Genomic DNA, 19,738 nt, shown 5'->3' with positions numbered 1-19,738 from the left:
TCCCAAGTTCATCAGTGGTGTGGAATATTTGTTTGTGCTGTGCCTAGGCTAGCGTCGTGTTTGAGTAGCTGCCACTTCACGGTGTAAATGTCGTTGGGTGTTGTGAACCACCCAGAGAGCGCCGCTGGTTGGGAGGTTGTGCGCTTTATTCCGTCCGCAAGATTCACGCCCGCGCGCTCTTTCGCCACTCAGTAAACGTCCGGGAGCCAACCCCACACCACCCTGGTCGCTTCCACTTGTGTCCGTGCACATGGGGGCGGAGCGGTGGCGCAGCAGTTAGCACGCTGCACTACGAACCCTGCTGTGTAAACATCACCGCGAGGGAGACAAAGGCGGCCGGACGTGGTTGATTCCATCCACCCCTGGTGCTGTGCCGACCTTCATAGGTACCACTCGCTCGCAGCACTTGCCCCGACAGTCTGTTAAGGCTATACGGGGTTGCCAGCACACTGAATGTCTTGGTGCTGGAATGAGTTGCCTGGCCGCCTTTGTCTCCAATGCTGTTTACACACTGCACCAGATATGTATTTGAGGCTGAGTCGACCTAGGGGAGGCAGAGGATGGATTAAGATGTCACCGGTGTTGGCGTCGAGCTGAGAGCGAACTCGGGTTGCCGGGATAGTAGCGCAATGCATTAACCCGCTACGCACGCACACACAATGGGAGAGGTACCTACAACCAGACGTGCAGAAATTCTCTGCAGCATTCATTTCACGCTAGCAAATATACACACACATCACCGTGATAAATTATACAAGCAGCGCACTTCCAAGCATTGGGATGATTGCTTTCTCTCTATAGATCTCTCCAGCCGTCTCTCGCCGCCCCAACAGCACCACTAGAATGTACATCCAACGTTGCTGTTAATGAGTGCACAGGCGGTGCAACTGCACCAGCTCTGCAGCGGGTGCCAGATGCCTGGCTACAAGATTCTGAGGGGAGGAGTTAATTAGACCGGGTCGGTTGTGGGGGCCCGTCCGTGGGAATAGTGGTCTGGGTCCTGCACCGCACACGGTGGTCAACGTCAATCGGCCGTCGGCGAATGGGCTTCGATGTCCTCACGACGGCGATCTCCAACGATTCTCTACGATCCCGAACACCGGCCAGCGTCGTGGCGCAACCGCCGCCGCCTTCCTGCCGCCACAACTCCGACCTCCCGACCCCCAGGGGCTGGACACCCCGAGAAGCCCCCTCGCTCCTACTCAGGGGGCACCGCCCTCTTCCATCCACAGTAGCGCAGAGGAGGCGGACGAGGCAGGGGAGCTGGCCGCCAGGCGGCGGTGGATGCGACGCAGACGGAGGAGGTACAGCAAGATGGCGAGAGCGACGACGAGGAAGCAGGCGGAGAAGAGGTGGGGGTTGTAGAGGAAGGAGGAGTAGCGGCGCCATGGGGAGCGGGGCCCACGTGGCCCCTCCCCCACTCCCTGCTGCTGGTTCATGTCCCTGTGGGGTGGTGAGCAACGACGACGATGATGATGATTACCCGTTTATAAAAACCCTCAACGCACAGGCTCTGCACTGCACCCAGTTCCGTGTGCCCCGTGCTCGCCGCGGGTCTCAGTGCGGCACAGTCGGCTATGTACAGTGCGAAATGAGTTCAACATGCATACCTGAGTGGTAAGAAGCGTGTGCGGTAGAGGATGGCTCCCAGCGTCCACTGCACCTCCTTGTCGTAGACTAGCTGCGCGGTGCGGAGCCCAGCGTAGCTCTCAGGGAAGCCCAGGCCGGAGTGCAGCATCTCGTAAACCCACGCCGACTTGAAGCACTGGTACCTGCGTCGCGCCGGTGGTGGTGGTTACAACGCTCTGCCGAGGAACGCCCAATGACTTTTATACTTTGCCATCGTAGCGCCCCTAGTGGACACGGCTGTCAACGCCAGTTCATTCGTCTACGCATCACTGCCGTCGGCCATGACCAATCCACTGCTGGATCAAGGCCTCCCCAAGGCATAACCATCCCTCTGGATCCTGCGTCTCCTTCCCGGCACGTCCCACCGTTGGCTGCCGCCACCTTCCCACGCGTCCGGCCCATGCCCACACGCAGTGTGCGACGGTCAATGTCACGGCGACGTCTCTAGCCTGCACGCGTTCCTGCGTCTGGCACGGGGGATTAATTCACAGCGTGCGTCTCTCCTTGTTCCTGTGTGCACTGTCGGTGTACCCTCGTGCGTGCGTCGGGAGCACAGCTCCATGCCACTCACTTGAGGCGGTGCGTGTCGGCGTGCGGCGAGTAGAGTTTGCGCTCAAAGCGCTCCACCAGCGTGCCCCAGCGCGTTGCACAGTACTCCTGCCGGCAGAGTACATGCAGCACGCGGTGTTCAGCTTACAGAGCACGCAATGCGCAGGCTGCGGTGCGCAGGAAATAGCACAGCACGAAACATTCAGGTGCACAGCATAAAGCGTGCACAGTACATAGCGCGGAGAGCACAGTTATACATAGCACATGCATCGCATACAAGATTTGGCCATGAGGCAGCCCCACCAAAAAAATCAATGACGAATCAAAATACGGGTGACAAAAACCCATAGCCGACTCACGAATAGAATATATAGCACAGGGCATAGCACAAGCATGAGACCGGACGAGTGAATCGTTACATCATCGCAAGCCAAATCACTATCACTGACAAACTTGTGAGGCCCTCACCGCGGCGGCCTTGGCGTATCTGCGGGCGTCGTAGGCCCCGCCGATTCTCAGCACGTCCTCGGTGCAGTAGTAGAACTCGGAGAAGCCGTAGAACTCCCCGGCGCCGGCAAGAGCCGGCAGGTCCAGGGGCGGCCGCAACGCACCGGTCAGGAAGGGCCGCACGGCCGCCCGGCACCCATCAAAGTCTCCGGCGCCACGCAGGAGCAGTCGGCGAGAGGGGGTGCCCCCCCCGGCCCCCCCTCGCCGCTCCACCGTGTCCGCCGCCTCCGCCGGGAGGCAGGGGTCGTCCACGAGGGGGGGGGCCGGGGCGCCCCCCACCGCGGGGACGAGCGCCACGGACGGAGACGCCCGCACAGCGGAGGCGCTGGGACGGCACGACGGGTGGACGAGTTAATGAGTGGGTGGGTGGGTTGGTGAGTGGGTGGACGAGTTAATGAGTGACGTAGTGAGTGGGTGGGTTGGTGAGTGAGGTAGTGAGTGGGTGGGTGGGTTGGTGAGTGACGTAGTGAGTGGGTGGGTGGGTGAGTGACGTAGTGAGCGGGTGGGTGGGTTGGTGAGTGACGTAGTGAGCGGGTGGGTGGGTTGGTGAGTGACGTAGTGAGCGGGTGGGTGGGTTGGTGAGTGACGTAGTGAGTGGGTGGGTTGGTTGGTGAGTGACGTAGCGAGTGGGTGGCGGGGCATGTTGTGAGCTGCAGTATGGTTGTTGAACACAGTCCGGCAGACCAAATCTTTGCCATGGGCAGAAGAATCAATGAGTGATGTTCACAGGAATGTTCACAATGGCAGTAGTAACTATAAAACTGACCGCGAGTAAATCGGTGCCAGACCATTGATCACCCGGACTGCTGCCTCATTGAACGCTTCCCAGTGCAATGTGACCGCAACACCCACGCTCCCTGAAGGGGGGCCCACACCTTCCCTTGACCACGCCAAACCGGAATCCCTCATTGGGATTCCGGTTTGGCCCTACGAGGAGGACGTGCCGTGCACGACCGGTTCACTCAAGGCAAGGAAGCCCGTGTTTAAACACCCGGTCACGCGTGTTTAAACACCCGGTCACGCGTGTCAGGAATGAGTGCGAGCATCTCGCACACTCGTACACCTGCTGGTGCTCACTCGCTCAGACGCGCAACGTAGACTTGCACACGTTTAGATCTACTCGGTCACACTCTGCGCAATCACTTGCGCGTCCTCTTGCTCGCACACTCGCGACGCCACCTTGCTCACCGCGCGGTTCCGTTGTCGCCGTTCAGCGCCGCGGCGGCGTCGGTCGCGTTGAGCAGCGCCTGCTCGTAGCGCTGGCGCACGGCGTTGGCACCCGAGCCCAGGAAGGTGGTGACGAACACGCGGTAGATGTGCTGCGTGTGGTGTTCGTCGCAGCCCAGGTTGAACTCGGCCAGGGACGACTTCGCGATCTCCTCCTGAGACACGCGCAGACAAAGGTGCCCCCCCCACCTGTGTAGCCTTCACAATCCTGCAGGGGAAAGTGCCGTTGGGGGGCAGCGCCTGCAACAACTGGCACGGTGCACCCACGAGGAGGAGGAGGGGGGGGGCGGTGGGGCCGACACCGCTCCTGGCCACCGTTGTCAAAGTACTCAAAGTCGACATTCAGCCCAGGAACCACTTCGGATATTCGTCACCGACGTTGGCCGTGAGCGGGAATCCAACTCGGGTGACCGAGTTGGCTGCAAGCAGGCGACTGTGCGGCCACGCGAGACCGGACGGTCGCGGCCGCGTGCGGTTGGCGTTACTCGCGAGCGAGTTGCTCGCGCAGCAATTTACGCAACGGGGGCAACTATGAGGAGGGAGGAGGAGGAGGAAGATGAGGGTAGGCCTCCGCTAAACGCCGTGGCACGCAAGCGGAGAGGCAGCACGTGCAAGTGGCCGGTAAGCGATGGGATGGGGGCGGGGGGGGGGGGGGTCGCCACCTGCCCGGGTTTGACCGACTGGACACTCCAGGAATTGGCGTCTGTGTTGGGGTGGCGAACCCAGTTGTACCGAGATCCGGTGCCTGCATTGCCGGTGCCAGCATTGCCGTGGACTTTAATGCAAAAGACCGCACAATGTTGATGATAGCCCCAGGCCAAGAAACATGTCTGGGTTTGGTCACCGGAAAAGGTAGCGACCCTTAGGGTAGGCGAGTAAGTGGTTAGGGGAGGGTGGTAAGCAGCTGTGGGAGAGTGTGTTTGTGCAAGTGGTGGTGCGTGTGTGTGCGGGGGGGGGGGGGGGGCACGTGTGAGCATGTGTGGTGGGGGAGAGACGAGGAAGGAAAGGAAGAGGAGGGCTAGTGACCTGTGCGGTGCCGCTGCCGAAGCTTACGCTCTTGGGAACTTCGTACGCGACCTGCGTGGACGCGCCGCCCATGTCCAGGATCCCCACGGTGCGCTTCCTGCCCCCGCCCGCGTGGGGGGCCCCCCCGCCGGGTCCCACCGCCTCCTCCCCCTCGTCTGGGCCATTCGCAGGTCACAATGAGAGGAACGGAGGTGAGAGGACACAACAAGGCACAGAGACCTATCGACAGATTCAGAGACCCATAAACTAACACGGAGACCCAAAGACAAGGATTTGCACATATAGGGCACTTACTTGAAGGCTTTCGCATCTCAACGCTTCTTAGATCTCGTCTCAACCATTCCATTTCCCTGGAGCAGTCTAGCCTAGGGGACCCCCAGTGGCAGCTATCCCAACTTGACATAAGTTGTACGCAGCACTGGCCTGCAAGTGGGAATCTGGCAGGCATTTAGCTCCCTAACATCTTGCCATACGCAAGAACAAAATAGTCTGTTAGGGGGAAATGTTGCCGAGTGTTTTTTTTCCAATTCAAATTATTTGCGGTGTAATTTTTCAAATGTGGTCAATTTTCACCAGGATGCCAGTGCCCATCGTGGTTCGGATAACATAACGGGATCTGTAACATCTATTGTGAAGCAGACAGCGCACAGTATTTATACGGTTAATACTGCAGTGTTAACCAGGGCGGCCTGCCACAGCCTCACCGTAAACCTCCGCAACGAGCGGCGAGCACGCCACCACCGGGCCGCGTCGCCTACGAACAACTGACGATGATTCCGGTGTTGGTAAAGAATGTTAGGAATGACGACGACGACCGATAGCGATGACGCCGGGCAAATCCTCACCCTCCTCCTCTTCCTCCACGTGATTGAAGCGATCCAGAACAAAGTTGATGCCAATCCACGCGTACACACCTGAGACACACACGCGCACACACATACCACAATAACTCGCGCACATACAACCAACTGGGTTGGCACCACTGCATGAGATGCGTGAGCCAGTGACCTCACCCTCCTGCTTGCCCGAGATGACCTCGACGTGCGAGTCGGAGAAGAGGAAGTCAAACTCGAGCGGGATGTCGGTGCGCAGGTCCTCCAGGATTGCCTCCTGCAGACTGCAGAGACAGACAGTGAGACACAGTGGTACGGTGCACTCACCTCCAATAAAGGTACACTGCTATTCACTAATGGTACAGTCCACTCTTCTAGTAATGGAATAGTCTACTTTGAATGGCATTGGAAACGCCACTCACAATCCCGAAGACACGGTCGAGTGTGCATGTACAAGAGACACGTACACCCACAAACTAAAATAACAGCCGCCATTCACCACTAAGTGGTGGTGACGTCACCACAGCACTTGTACCGGGCTAGGTGCATTTTGAGGCCCTTGAGTGAAGTGTTAAAGGCTCACTACTGGCAGCGAGTCGATGTTGGGCATGAATGGAACTCGAGTTCATCGTGCAGTTCGCGAACCACCTTGCCTACCGCTCCCCACACACACAAGACACACGCAGACACGCACGCCGCAGTAGCAGCAGCAGGCATCACCTGTCGGGCAGCAACCTCATGCCGGCAGTGCACAGGATGTAGAGCGGCGTCTCCCTGTGCTTGCCCAGGGGGATGTGCGACGCCGCAAAGCTGAGCAGCGGCCGGATGTAGTCGCTCGCCTTCTCGGGGCTAGGAGCCAGCGTGGAGATCCCTACCACAGCACGGCACGACAGCACAACATAGCATACAACATAGCACACAGCAAGGCACAATGCAGCACAACACCGGTGGGGCGAGCGCTGAATATGAAAGAGGACAATGAATGGACCGTGCCGATGCCGACAATGACCCCAACACGGCCGACCCGGTGCTGCCGGGCACTCACCGGGCTTGATCTTCTTCACCACGGGGTTGCGACTGCGGTCTCGCATCTGCCGGATGTCGAGTAGGTCGTGCGGGTTGCCATTGTGCGGCGGCCACACGTACACGAAGACACGCGTGCCGCTGCTACCGCAGTCCACCACCACGCCGTACGACAGCGCCGCGTCCAGCGTGTCCGTGGCCTCCGCCTGCAGCATGTGCTCCAGGAACCTGCACGCACCATCACCACGGTGACCACCATCGGTGACCACCACCGGTGACCGCTACCACCGGTGACCGCCACCACCGGTGACCGCCACCACCGGTGACCGCCACCACCACCGTTGTCACCACCGTCATCACTTTCACCACCGGTGACCGCCGCCGTTGTCACCACCGTCATCACTTTCACCACCGGTGACCGCCGCCGTTGTCACCACCGTCATCACTTTCACCACCGGCGGCGTCTGCATAACCATTACCATAACCACTACCTCCAATATCACCACCACTGTCAACGTTACCACCACATCCCATCAGCCACATGGCGTTCCTTCTGGGAGTGCACCTTAGTAGCATTGGTTCAACACAACCAAATTCTGGACTGGTTTCTACATCGAGTGTCTCATCAATGCTCGTGATGGTAATAGTTAACTTTCCATTACTTCACGGCACACACCCTCCCCAGACCCTCCATTATATTACCACAATCTCCTCCGCCGCCTCGTCTTTAATATTTCACAAACGCTTTTACTGCCCGGGCGGAGAGCGATCGCGAGCGCCGTGCCAAACTCCGACGTGGCACTGGCAGCAGCTGCCACGTCACACAACAGCGACACCACTCGCCCAGCCACTCGCCCAGCCACTCGCCCAGCCACTCGCGAGACCGCTCATGCAGCCACTCACCCACCACTCGTACCGCCAGCCACTCCAGCGAGCGCTCGAGTGGCCGGGTGCCGGTTGTCGTTAATACGACGGCACGTGCGTCGCGGTGCTGTTCAGACAGCCGGCGGCCATTCAGCCGGCTACTCGAGCGCAGCACGGACTCTGGTACCGCGTGTGCCCGTTGATCCCCCCCCCCCCCCGGCTCCCACCTCTCAAGGGCACGGCTCTCCGTGCGCTGCGCGCCGGCCGAGTGCGCCGCCCCCAGCACGTAGAGGCCGCACAGCAGCACCAAAGCGGCCAGCGCCAGCAGCAGCGCCAGCAGCCTGCGTGGCGCGGGGGGCGCCCCGCCTGCCCCCCCCGCTCCCAGGCAGCACGAGGAGATGGCGGTGGCGGCGCCCGGTGGCGCTCGCGGAACGGCGGCGGCGGCGCACGCGGCGCAGCTGAAGTGCCACGAGGCCGGCAGCCGGCACCATGAGAAGAGCCTGAGGGAGATGAGTGTGGATGGAGTGAGGAGGAAGGAGACGTGAGGTTGCGAGTTAAAATCCTGCTTGGGGAGGGGGGGGGTGCGGGTGCTGTGTGTAATGGGTTGTGTGTGTAATGTCTTTGTTGTTGGTGTATAATTAGTTGTGCACGTAACAGGTTTTGTATCATTTTGATGTGTGCATGTGCAATGGGGTGTATGTATAATGAGTTGTGTGTGATGTGTTGTGTGTATGCGTACACGGTGTTGTGTAATGTGTACAAGTGCGTGCGTCCACGCGTACCAGCACCTGGCCATAAGCATCAATCAGCTGCTCCCCCCCAGCAACACTCGCCGTGTAGCCTGTGCCTCATCACTCCGCACCGCCTGGGCCTCCCCACGGCATCGCCACCGCGTCTGAGTACAGACCAACATCATCACCATCAGCATTACTCACCCCATCATCACCAGCAGCCTTATTCTCATCAACACATTTTCTATCGCTACCATCAGTACAATCCTGTCATCACGCGTGACATCATATCCATCTCCAAGATAACACCAACATCATCGTCATTATCACTAAAGTCTTGCAGGAGCAGGCTGTGGGGTGGATGCCGTGCAGGATATACGTAGTAGCTGTTGTAATGTCTTTGACAGCATCATAATCATCATTATTAACAGCATAGCCAACAATATCAATATAACCAGAACCCTATTGAAAATATCATTACCACCACTAGCATCAATTAAATAGTCATAACTGTCATGATTAACATCACCCTCATGAATAACATCACAAAAACATCACAATATCAGCATTAATATCATCATCAACATCCTCCCCAGCGTCACCAATATTGTGACACGAACTCCACCAATAAATCCACCACCACCACCGCGCCTCTGGACAGCGTCACAACTCGAAAGGCCACCACCACCACCACCACGCCTCTGAGCGGCATCACAACTCGAAAGGCCACCACCACCACCACGCCTCTGAGCGGCATCACAACTCGAAAGGCCACCACCACCACCACCACGCCTCTGAGCGGCATCACAACTCGAAAGGCCACCACCACCACCACCACGCCTCTGAGCGGCATCACAACTCGAAAGGCCACCACCACCACCACCACGCCCCTTGAGCGGCATCACGGCCACGCGTCACCGCACCTCCAGCTGCGCGGTTTCCCACCGCGTCACTCGATTACAGCGCAAAGTCAACAGCGCACACGCACACACACAGCGTACACACAGCGTACACACAGCACACGCACACACACAGCGTACACACAGCACACGCACACACACAGCGTACACACAGCGTACACACAGCACACGCACACACACAGCGTACACAGCACACGCACACACACAGCGTACACACACACATCACACAAGGGAAAGGTCCCCCGTGTAGGCGACGCGGACGTTCGAGGGCAAGTGTTTTTTAGCGAGCGCATATTAACGCACAAAGAGGTGGAATGGCCAGCACCAATATCCTGGCTGGCCGCCTTTGTCTCCCCAGTGCTAATGTTTGCTACATGGCGCGCTGGGTATTCATTCAAAGATACAGTACAAGCACACATTACATAGTACTGTACTTGGCGACACGTGTAACCAAGTGCAGTGTGTACAGTGCACACACGAGTACAGTCGACCCATGATCGCCGATACCCGGACATGAACCCCTCTGGCTCCGCGTCTGGGTCAGTACGGAAGAGGAGGCCAAGCACCGCCAGAGCTCAGTCGAGCAGTGCGGGCCCGACCGCCGCCAGCAGTGGCGTCGAGCGGCTATTGCAGCGCTGCGCCGTTCACGTTCGAGCTGGTCGACTGCGCGTACACACAGCCATGTACACACGCCATGTACACACGTCATGTCCACACGGTACTACACAGCCATGTACACACGTCATGTCCACACGGTACTACACAGCCATGTACACACGTCATGTACACACAGCCATGTACACACGAGACGCGCTCGGAAAGTAACCCAACTGCACTCACACGCAGCCGCGTACAGTGCGCGTACTGTACACATACTGCACGTACAGTGCGTGTACAGTAGCGAAGTGCGCAGGCGAGCAACTCCGCTCATTTATCCGCCGCCTCCGCGGTGGTCGCCCCGCGCGACCCGCGGTCGCCACTCACCCCACGGCAGCAGCGCCTCCTCCTCCTCCTCGCCGCCTCCTGCCGCACGCCCAGGCGACGGCCACTGACCAACACGACGCACGCAGCCTCGCTGGCCGGCGTCGTTAAGGAGCAGCAGGAGGAAGAGCAGCAGGAGGAGGAAGCAGAGCGGCAGCAGCAGGAGGAGGAGGTCGAAGAAACGAGGAGTCGGCCTCCCCCACCTCCTCTTAGCCGGGATGCCGTAAAGGAGCTCACGGCGCTCAGCACGACCACTTCGCGACACTTCACGACCGTGTGGACACGTGTCGCTGGGAACACTGGGAGGCGACCGGCTGCGGTGGGGAAACTCGCTTCGCTGCTGCACCGATGCTGAACTTGACATCGATTAAATACAAAAAACTCCTTTAAAAAGTTTTTTTTAAGCAACTTTTTTATTAACAACTTCGTTTAACTCACGGTCGAGAAGTGCGTCAATGATGCGGTGCCTGATCCACATCAACGCTTTTACTTGAATTAATTGATTACTTCCGCAACTCGTTGACACGGAGCGTGCGGCCTGGGACACCGCGTGGCGCCTGCTTCTTGGGCGAGGCGATTCCAGAGTTTAGGGACCGCGGCGTTTTTGACGTACACAAATAAATATTTAATTAATAAGCCGTCCATACAAAATGCGAATTGCTTTAAAAGAGCCAATTCATTTATCAATCGATGTCTCCGGAGTACGTGTGCAACATGGTCTATTCATTGGACAACAGGAAGTAGACTACATTTAGATTGCAAGATTTGACCACGACAAACATAGGAGTCAAGTTAAGTAAAACCGTTGAAAAAAGCCCGGCGTTCCGTTTGTCTGTCAACAACAACTATTATTCTTAGAGCCTTTTAGAAGGCCTGAACCAAAAAGTTATAGAAAGTCGATCCCCTCCCCGAGATGTGGGGGTAAAAATTTCATCCAACAGCTCTCCAGAAATTGTCGACCCCCCCCCCAAAAAAAAGAAATGTATTTTGTAGGCAAGTAACCCCCAACACACCCGATATAGTATACAGTACCTACACACCCGATATAGTATACAGTACCTACACACCCTACATAATATACAGTACCTACACGCCCTATATATACAGTACCTACACACCCGATATATACCTACACACGCGATATAATAGATACCTACACACCCGATATAATGTCCCTACACACCCTATATAATATATATACCTACACACCCTATATAATAGATACCTACACGCCCTATATATACAGTACCTACACACCCTATATAATATACCTACACACCCTATATAATAGATACCTACACACCCATATAATGTCCCTACACACCCTATATAATATACCTACACACCCTATATAATAGATACCTACACACCCGACATAATGTCCCTACACACCCTATATAATATACAGTACCTACACACGCGATATAAAAGTAGCTGCACACATGACGGGGGAGAAGAGGACATCAGTGGGGGCGACGAGTTCGAATGTCGGCCTTAGTGCTGCGTGGAAGCGAATCGTCAAATAATACATTCTTTAAATACATGTCTATAAAGGGCAGCATACTTCAACAGGGATTACCGTTGGTAGGGCTATTTTAATACACACAATAGACAGGAAGGACACGATCAAAGGGCTCGCATAATGCACGTGCATCATGTACGTTGACTCGGCAATCCCTTCCCACGTTGTGCAAGAGCGCAGAGCGGGGTCGCCACATCTGCGCCTCTGTATAAGGAGTGAAACAGGTGGAGGACTTCTCCACAAATCGGGCTGTCGCCTGATGAAGCCAGTTGTAATTACTGGCGAAACGTCGTACTCAGATTGTGAATGTCGTGGCTTGGCTCTCCAACACACCGGTGTGCTGCTGTACTAGTGACGAATTGGCCACGTTCTGTTTACGTGACAACCCTTACTAGTTGGCTGTGTCGGGTGGTGGCGGGTTTTAACGACACATTTATATATTTACGCGATTTCACCCAAAAAAAACCTCTATTATGAACGAAATAATGATTTACACATCTCATCGAGCACGCGGCTTTCCGTTTGAATGTGAATATTTTTTAAATTATGGTTGAACCAATGATGGGCCCTCCCAGGTGTGTATAAAGGCGATGACCCACTGCCCTGTGTTGACGCAATGCTGCTGGGGGTCATGCACTCCAAGAAGGAAGGCCGTGGTGCTGATGGGATGTGTTAAACATACCTTCATACGTGTTTGTAGAGGGACAGCTGTGGAAAGTGCATTGTGTGGTGTGTTCAAGTCAGGTGCAGTTGCCATTCGCCCCGAATGCGCCCGGTCTCGTCTGATCTGGGCAGCTCAGCTTGGATGGGAGGCTGTATGGGAACACCAGGTGTTATAGGCTTGTGCTGTGAGATGGCCAGAGATTATGGCGGTGCAGCAATGAATGTTATATATATATGTGTGGAGCTCCGAGTGTGTGCGTCACCTCTGGGTCCTTCGCTTCTCCTCCTACATGCAAATTCATGATGAGTGTGTGCGTCTCTCTGTGTACCATGCTTTGTGTATCTTTGTGTCCGAATCCTTGTTTTTTCTGTCCGTGTGTGTCTGTCAGTTTCTTTGTGTCTCTGGGTGTCTGTATATACGTGTGGTGTGTTTGTCTCTTGTCTTTGTTTGTGTCTATGTGTGTATCTTTGTTTTCGTAATATATGTATTTGTGTGCGCTTGTGTGTGTGTCTGCCATTCGCCGTGTGCGTCTGTCTCTCTGTCACACCCGGTGCGGTGGGTAAACATCGGCGCTGGGGAGACAAAGACGGACCGCCCTGTGCGTTGTGTGCGTGCTCGCTCACGACACTCGCCTCCACGGATGTGTGAGCGTGTCCGTGGTGGGGCCTGACCATCAGCCCCAGAGTGTCCGATGGTGAGTGTCCGATGTACCATCGGACACTCCACCCACACAACTCCCAATCGGTGATGGGGCAGTTGTGGAGAGAGTGGAGAGTTTACCATACCTGGGCAGTGTGCTTATGACCGGCTCCGGTTTGACAGCAGAGGTCTCACTCCGAATCAGTCGAGCGGCATTATCTTTTCATCGGTTGCGTAACGCTGTGTGGAAGCTACCTGGTCTCTCGCTCCACACGAAGCTTCAGGTCTTCTCGGCCACGGTCATTCCCTCCCTTCTCTACGCTTGCGAAACGTGGACCCCCCTAGTGGAGCATCTTCGCCGGTTAGAAACATTTAGGCTGGCCTGCCTACGATCCATCCTGGGTTTAACCTGCAGGCTGGATTGTGTGAGGAGCTCACAAATCCTTGAAAGATCTGGACAAAGTCCCATCGGTGAGCTCCTCCGGCAGGCAAGGCTACGTTGGCTGGGTCATGTAGCCCGCATGCCCAGCCACCGCATGCCTCAACAGCTTTTGTTCGGCCGGATCGAGGGGGCTAGACGGGCGCGGCACGGGCTAGAGAAGAGATGGAGTGACGTGGTAAAGGAGTACGTGGAGCTGAGTGGACTTGCTGATGACTGGTACCAGCGGTGTCAAGATCGGCCTCATGTGGAGGAGGCTCGTGAAGGACGCTACTGGGCAGTTGGAGGCAGTCGCCCTCCAACAACAACGGAGGGCGGAGGAGCGACGCTCACAACAACGAGCAGAGTGCCGGGTGGATAAAGCACAGCAAGTTGACACAGTAGGGGGCACAGGTGGTGCATCAGCCAGTCATCTCGGTCATCTCAGTCAGTCGACCCGTGGCACCTGCTGGGTCTGCCCCGTGACCTCCTGCCAGCGGGCGTTCGACACTTCACGTGGCCTCAAGGTGCACATGGCCTGGCACAAGCGTCGTGGTGACGTCACCGCCACTTAGTGGCGAATGGCGGTTGTTGTTGTGTTGTTGTTGTGTTGTTGTTGTGTTGTTGTTGTGTGCCTGTGGCGTCGCTAGGCGGCGCAGTTGAGGAGCGCACCACGCGGTTTGTGAGCAGAGCTCGAGCGACGGAAGCGGAGTGGGGTGGACTCGAGGACGACTCGAGGCGTCGCGCAGCAGGGCAGTCTCACGGTCATCGCGCCCGCCGGGAGACGCGAGCGGGGCCCGGGCGGCAGCAGCAGCAACAGCAACAACAGTAGCAACAACAACAACAGCAACAACAGCAGCTCGTCCGGGCCTCGGCGATGGCTGCCGGGCGAGACTAACGACGGAGCGGCGGTGGAGGATCGGATCGCGTTCGAGATACGGGACGGCCACCCTGGTGGAGATGGAGCGATTCAATTGGAGAGGGGTCGCTGGGTGGATTGTTACGTCGCAGGGTCGTGAGAGGCGGCAGCGGCTTGGGGAAGCCCTCATCCAGAAGTAGATAGACCACGGCTGATGACGATGATGCGCCACAGTGGTGCGAGAGGAATGTCTCCTGGCATCGTGATCAATAGTTGTGCCATGATAACCGGTTTGTCCGGTTAATCGGCGATCGGTTATGCAAAATCACATTTAACACCCCTAGTTCTGTGCAGGTCCGATGTGGGAGGTTAAAATCACGGGGGAGCCGATTGAGAACTAAACCTGCCCCCCCCTACACACACTTATGGAGAGCCCCCCTAAAAAAGAGTTCTTGTTTTATCCGTGTATGGTGTTTGTGTTTCTGTGTCCTGCATTGCGTCTTCTCTGTGTCTGTCTCTACCCGTGTCCCGTCTCTCCACGTCTGCGTGTCCCGTCTCTCCATCTCTCTGTTCAAGTGGCTGTGTCTCCATGTCTCTGTGTCTCGGTGTCTCTGTGTCCCCATGTCTCTGTGTCTCGGTGTCTCTGTGTCTCCGTGTCTCTGTGTCTCCATGTCTCTGTGTCTCTGTCCCTGTCTCCACACACCTCTCTCTTTCCATGTCCGTGTGTCTCTGTGTCACTTCACGGACTCTCTCATCCGTGTGTCTCTATCGCCTATCCCTGTCTCTCTATCTCTCGCCAATGTCTGTGTCACCCTCTCGGCGGTGTCTCTTTGGCGGTCGAGAAGGAACCACGTGCCGCTGGTGCTAATGAACTTCTTTCGCGCCGTACGTAGCCAACGACAACAAACAACACAAAACGCAATTTGAAAGAAATGAGTTTTCAATCTAAGAGATTAGTTTTCAAACTGCTCTCTGCTCTGCTTATCGCGGATAAGGCATCGCCACCTTGCCTAAGCGTGGCGCCACTCTGCATCTCGGTGTCTCCATCACGAGAGAGGAGATCGGGGGCACAAATCGCCGACACATACAGTTCACGTCCTTGCACAATTCCCCCATCCCTCGGCGAGCCACCAACCCGGCAACTCTCAACACCACGGGGGGACAGATAATGGAATCAGGGTGTTTATTGTGTGCTGTGTTATGTTCATATTTTACACGCCCCATCGTTCTGGGAGTGCAGAATGTCAGCAGCGTTGGTTCAATATGACAAGGAGTCGAATTGTCCGCTTCGTCATTGTGTTGCTCATTCTCTACAACCACGCGACTGATGATTCTGTGTTGTGTGTTGGATCGAGTTTCTCGTCGCACTCGGATCAATATCTCGCAGAGAGGGTCCGTGCCAATTAACATCTAGAAGTTCACCATCATTACTTCAAACAAGCCTCACTCTGCTGATGACATACTGAATGTCGAAACCGGTCTGGAGTTTCGAACCAATGCTGCCGATAAGATGCACTCGCAGAGTAGAAGCCGTGTGGCTGATGAGATGTGTAAACAACATGGTCGTCTGTAGTTTACATGGAGGTCCAGAGGTGGGACACGGACGCGTCTGCTTTGCCTCTTCAATGCGCATCGCCGTCGTATTCTGGCAGCGGTTCGTCACGAACTAAACCCCACCGACGCAACCGCTCCCGTCCTCTCCATCGGCGAGCCGAGCCTCGACTCCCGGGGGGGGGGGGGGGGCGCGCGAGGCGGCTCTGGAACGCGCAGCGGGCAGCCAGGGCAGCCAGGGCAGCGGGCAGCCAGGGCAGCGGGCAGCCAGGGCAGCCAGGGCAGCGGGCAGCCAGGGCAGCCAGGGCAGCGGGCAGCCAGGGCAGCCAGGGCAGCGGGCAGCCAGGGCAGCGGGCAGCCAGGGCAGCCAGGGCAGCGGGCAGCCAGGGCAGCCAGGGCAGCGGGCAGCCAGGGCAGCGGGCAGCCAGGGCAGCCAGGGCAGCGGGCAGCCAGGGCGCGCTGTCTGCCGAGCCCGGCCGAGCGGCAGTTCTGGAGCCAAGCCGCCGTACTCTGCCATTGAGGCACCGTATGTCGAAACAGGTCCAGAGCTTTGCTTGTGTTGCACCAATAATGCTGCGAATGGCATGCATTCTCAGACATGCATTCTCAGAAGGCCGTGTGGCTAATATGATGTGTGATAAAATAGTTGTGCTTTGTTTTGTTATGAAGAAAGATGGATATGCAAAGGAGGCGAATTTAACACTATATAACATAATTTTTGTTCCTGGGTAGTAAGTGTTATTTCGTAATTGCTTATGCCTAAAAAGTATAGAGAATGGCTATTATTCCCCACAAACTTTGCTTTTGTGACCAGGACAGTGATATTTTGATATTGATCTATTTGCAAGGAGAAAAAGGGCGAATTTGTGTCTTTTCGTTCACATAAAGTCAGAAAACAAAACATATGAATCAAAATTAACATGTATTTACACTAAAGTAATACAAAAATGACTACAAAAGATTTAGAAGTAAGTAGTTTTTCGAGATTTACGATTATACTGTGATTATATTGTACACTTTCACGAATCAGCCACCAAATGTAGTCTCCCATCACGTTCTCGTTATACTGTCCTTGGTAGCGGCGTTCAAAGTCCAGTATATCCTGGTGGAAGCGCTCGCCTTGCTCCTCCGAGTACGCTCCCATGTTCTCCTTGAATTGATCAAGATGAGCATCAAGGATATGGACTTTGAGGGACATCCTACAGCGCATTGTGCCGTAGTTCTTCACCAGAGTCTCAACCAGCTCCACGTAGTTTTCGACCTTGTGATTGCCCAGGAAGCCACGAACCACTGCGACAAAGCTGTCCCAAGCCGCTTTCTCCTTATTAGTGAGCTTCTTGGGGAATTCATTGCACTCCAGGATCTTCTTTATCTGTGGTCCCATGACCTATGCCTCAGACAGCTTCGGGAAGAAGTCTTGAAGGCACTTGAAGTCTGCCGACTCCTTATCTACAGCTCTGACAAATTGTTTCATGAGGCCCAATTTGATGTGCAGTGGTGGCATCAGCACCTTCCGGGGGTCCACCAGTGGCTCCCACTTGACGTTGTTCCTACCCACGGAGAACTCGGTCCGCTGTGGCCAGTCCAGCCTGTGGTAGTGCACCTTGGTGTCCCTGCTGTCCCAAAGGCAAAGAGACCAGGGAAACTTGGTAAAACCACCTTGCCGAAGCAGAGCCCATCTTAACAGGTGAAGAAGTGCAAAAAGGTTGGTGACGCTTCCTCTGATCTGCGACTTGCACACTTTCATCCAACAAGTTCCACTGCTTGAGCCGAGATGTCAAAAGCGGCATTGGACTTGGTGAGACCAAGATCTCTGATCAAGTCGTTGAGGTCTTTTTGGTTGGGGTAGTATGAGTTTCTCTCCTCAGCTCCACCTCTGAAATTGTCATCTGGATCTACAACGTCTTCCTCGCTCTCTGACTTGCTGCTCTCTTCTAAAGACGACTGCTCTCGCTCCGGAGGAGTGGGTACGGGGAGCTAATGACAGTGTGGCACCGGGGCGATGGATGAAGGAAGGTCCGGATACGTGATAGCAGGTGCATTCTTGCCAGTCCGACGTTTGGAAGGGTCCTCCTTGCAGAAGTAGTTGCTTGAGTAGTTAGTGGGTTCCCGCCAAATTCTTGGGATAGCGAACTTCATGGCTCTCTTTTCCCCTCTACCATCCTACAAAAATAAATTTATTTCCCCCATGACTAATGTGTAAGCGATTCTCGCAACATTTTTCAAATATGATATATTTTTTCAATAACAATTAAAACTGTAAAACATTTAAAAATTAAAAACTTTTACAATTTTAAAATTTTGAACAAATTGTCCATCTTACCTTCCAGAGTTTTTTTGCATTGCTCGCAGGTGAAATGAGGTGCCCTGGGTTTGTCTTGATCTCCGACAGGCATGCCGAAATATGCCTTGTAGGCTTCACACATCTTAGCAAGATGCTACCACAGAGTACTTTTTTTGCTCTTGTCTTGATAAATTGGCCGCAGACATAGCAAAATGCGTCTGCCGGATGCTTGTAGCCTCTTGATGCCATCTCAGAAAAAATGCAGATATATATCCACTTAGACAGCTGGAACTAAACTGAACTGGTGGGCTTAAAGGCCCCTGTATTTATACTACAATTTATAGTACTGGAAAGTTCTAGAATGTTCTAGAAGTTACTCCAAGTTTACTCAGCACTGAATCTATCTGGAATGTTCTGGAAAATAGGTAAATTTCAAAATATCACTGTACTGGTCACAAATAACACTTACTACCCAGGAAAAAAAATTGTTACACAGATAATCTGCTTATTTTGCCTCTATCGGATGGCCTTCTGGGAGTAAACAACATTTCAGTAGTACTGTATTGGTTTAATACTAGCAAATACTGGACTGGTTTTGACATGCAGTGTCTCATCAGCAGAAACCGGGTGGGATTTTTGTTTGTATCAATCCAATGCTGCTGAGACGCATTGGGATGTGTAAAAGAATACGTTGTATTTGTTTATGTGGAGAGGCAGATATGTAAAGGAGGTGGCATGTTGTCTGATTATTTATGAATTACAATGTCCACTATTGGCGCCAATGGTTGCCTTGTATTTTGAACGCTTTAGTAGTGTGGCCTTGTTGGAGCCCCGCAAGCAGATTACAGTTCCATAAATAAATCATTTGAAGAAAACAGGACAAGGTGCTTGTACAAGGTGCTCGTGCAGAAACCCGCCTCGACACGGCCCTGCTCACCAGATCAAACCCACCACGTGACGTCTCGCACGCTGCCTGATGTCGTCATCCCCACCGCAACTACCTCCGCCGCCGCGTATCCCTCCCTGCCCCCTCCACCCCATCATCATCCTGCTTCACACCGCAGCTCCGGAGCCGCATGCGGCGCTTGAAGGACTGCTTCGTGGCGTTATTTATGAAGGACCGCCGTTTCGTATTCACATGCATTGTGGCTCTTGCATAATTTTTTTCGAAATTTTGGAAAAAAATACCTTTCAGAGTGTGGTCCTAATCTCAGCTCGTTACCTGTATAAAAGACACCTGGGAGCCAGAAATCTTTCTGATTGAGAGGGGGTCAAATACTTATTCCCCTCATTAAAATGCAAATCAATTTATAACATTTTTGACATGCGTTTTTCTGGATTACTCTGGATTGTTTTGTTGTTCTGTCTCTCACTGTTCAAATAAACCTACCATTAAAATTATAGACTGATCATTTCTTTGTCAGTGGGCAAACGTACAAAATCAGCAGGGGATCAAATACTTTTTTTCCCTCACTGTAGTCCCTCGATTACATTGCGCATTGAAATTGAAC

The 19,738-nt window shown here is 54.6% G+C and overlaps 1 protein-coding gene across 3 annotated transcripts; it reads right to left on the bottom strand.

Moving 5' to 3' along the window:
• Positions 1-390: 390 nt before the first annotated feature.
• On the bottom strand, positions 391-10,511 carry ENTPD4 (ectonucleoside triphosphate diphosphohydrolase 4). Of its 3 annotated transcripts, none has more exons than XM_061556178.1 (13): positions 10,294-10,511; positions 8,441-8,553; positions 7,886-8,158; positions 6,817-7,022; positions 6,492-6,642; positions 5,952-6,055; positions 5,784-5,852; positions 4,939-5,093; positions 3,874-4,067; positions 2,647-3,010; positions 2,201-2,286; positions 1,611-1,772; positions 391-1,443 (listed from the first exon to the last, which is right to left on the bottom strand). In XM_061556178.1, exons 2-13 carry the CDS (start codon positions 8,458-8,460, stop codon positions 1,203-1,205), a joined length of 2,025 nt encoding a protein of 674 aa, XP_061412162.1. In that variant the 5' UTR covers positions 8,461-8,553; positions 10,294-10,511; the 3' UTR covers positions 391-1,202. The 3 variants fall into 3 exon arrangements, with proteins under 3 accessions (XP_061412162.1, XP_061412164.1, XP_061412163.1); XM_061556180.1 differs by having other exon boundaries at positions 4,966-5,093; positions 10,294-10,510; XM_061556179.1 differs by having other exon boundaries at positions 8,447-8,553; positions 10,294-10,510.
• Positions 10,512-19,738: the final 9,227 nt, after the last annotated feature.

This window comes from Lethenteron reissneri, chromosome 22 (assembly GCF_015708825.2).
Source record: "Lethenteron reissneri isolate LAM-NWPU_2019-01 chromosome 22, ASM1570882v1, whole genome shotgun sequence".
NCBI lineage: Eukaryota > Metazoa > Chordata > Hyperoartia > Petromyzontiformes > Petromyzontidae > Lethenteron > Lethenteron reissneri.
This window is presented reverse-complemented; position numbering and strand designations above follow the sequence as displayed.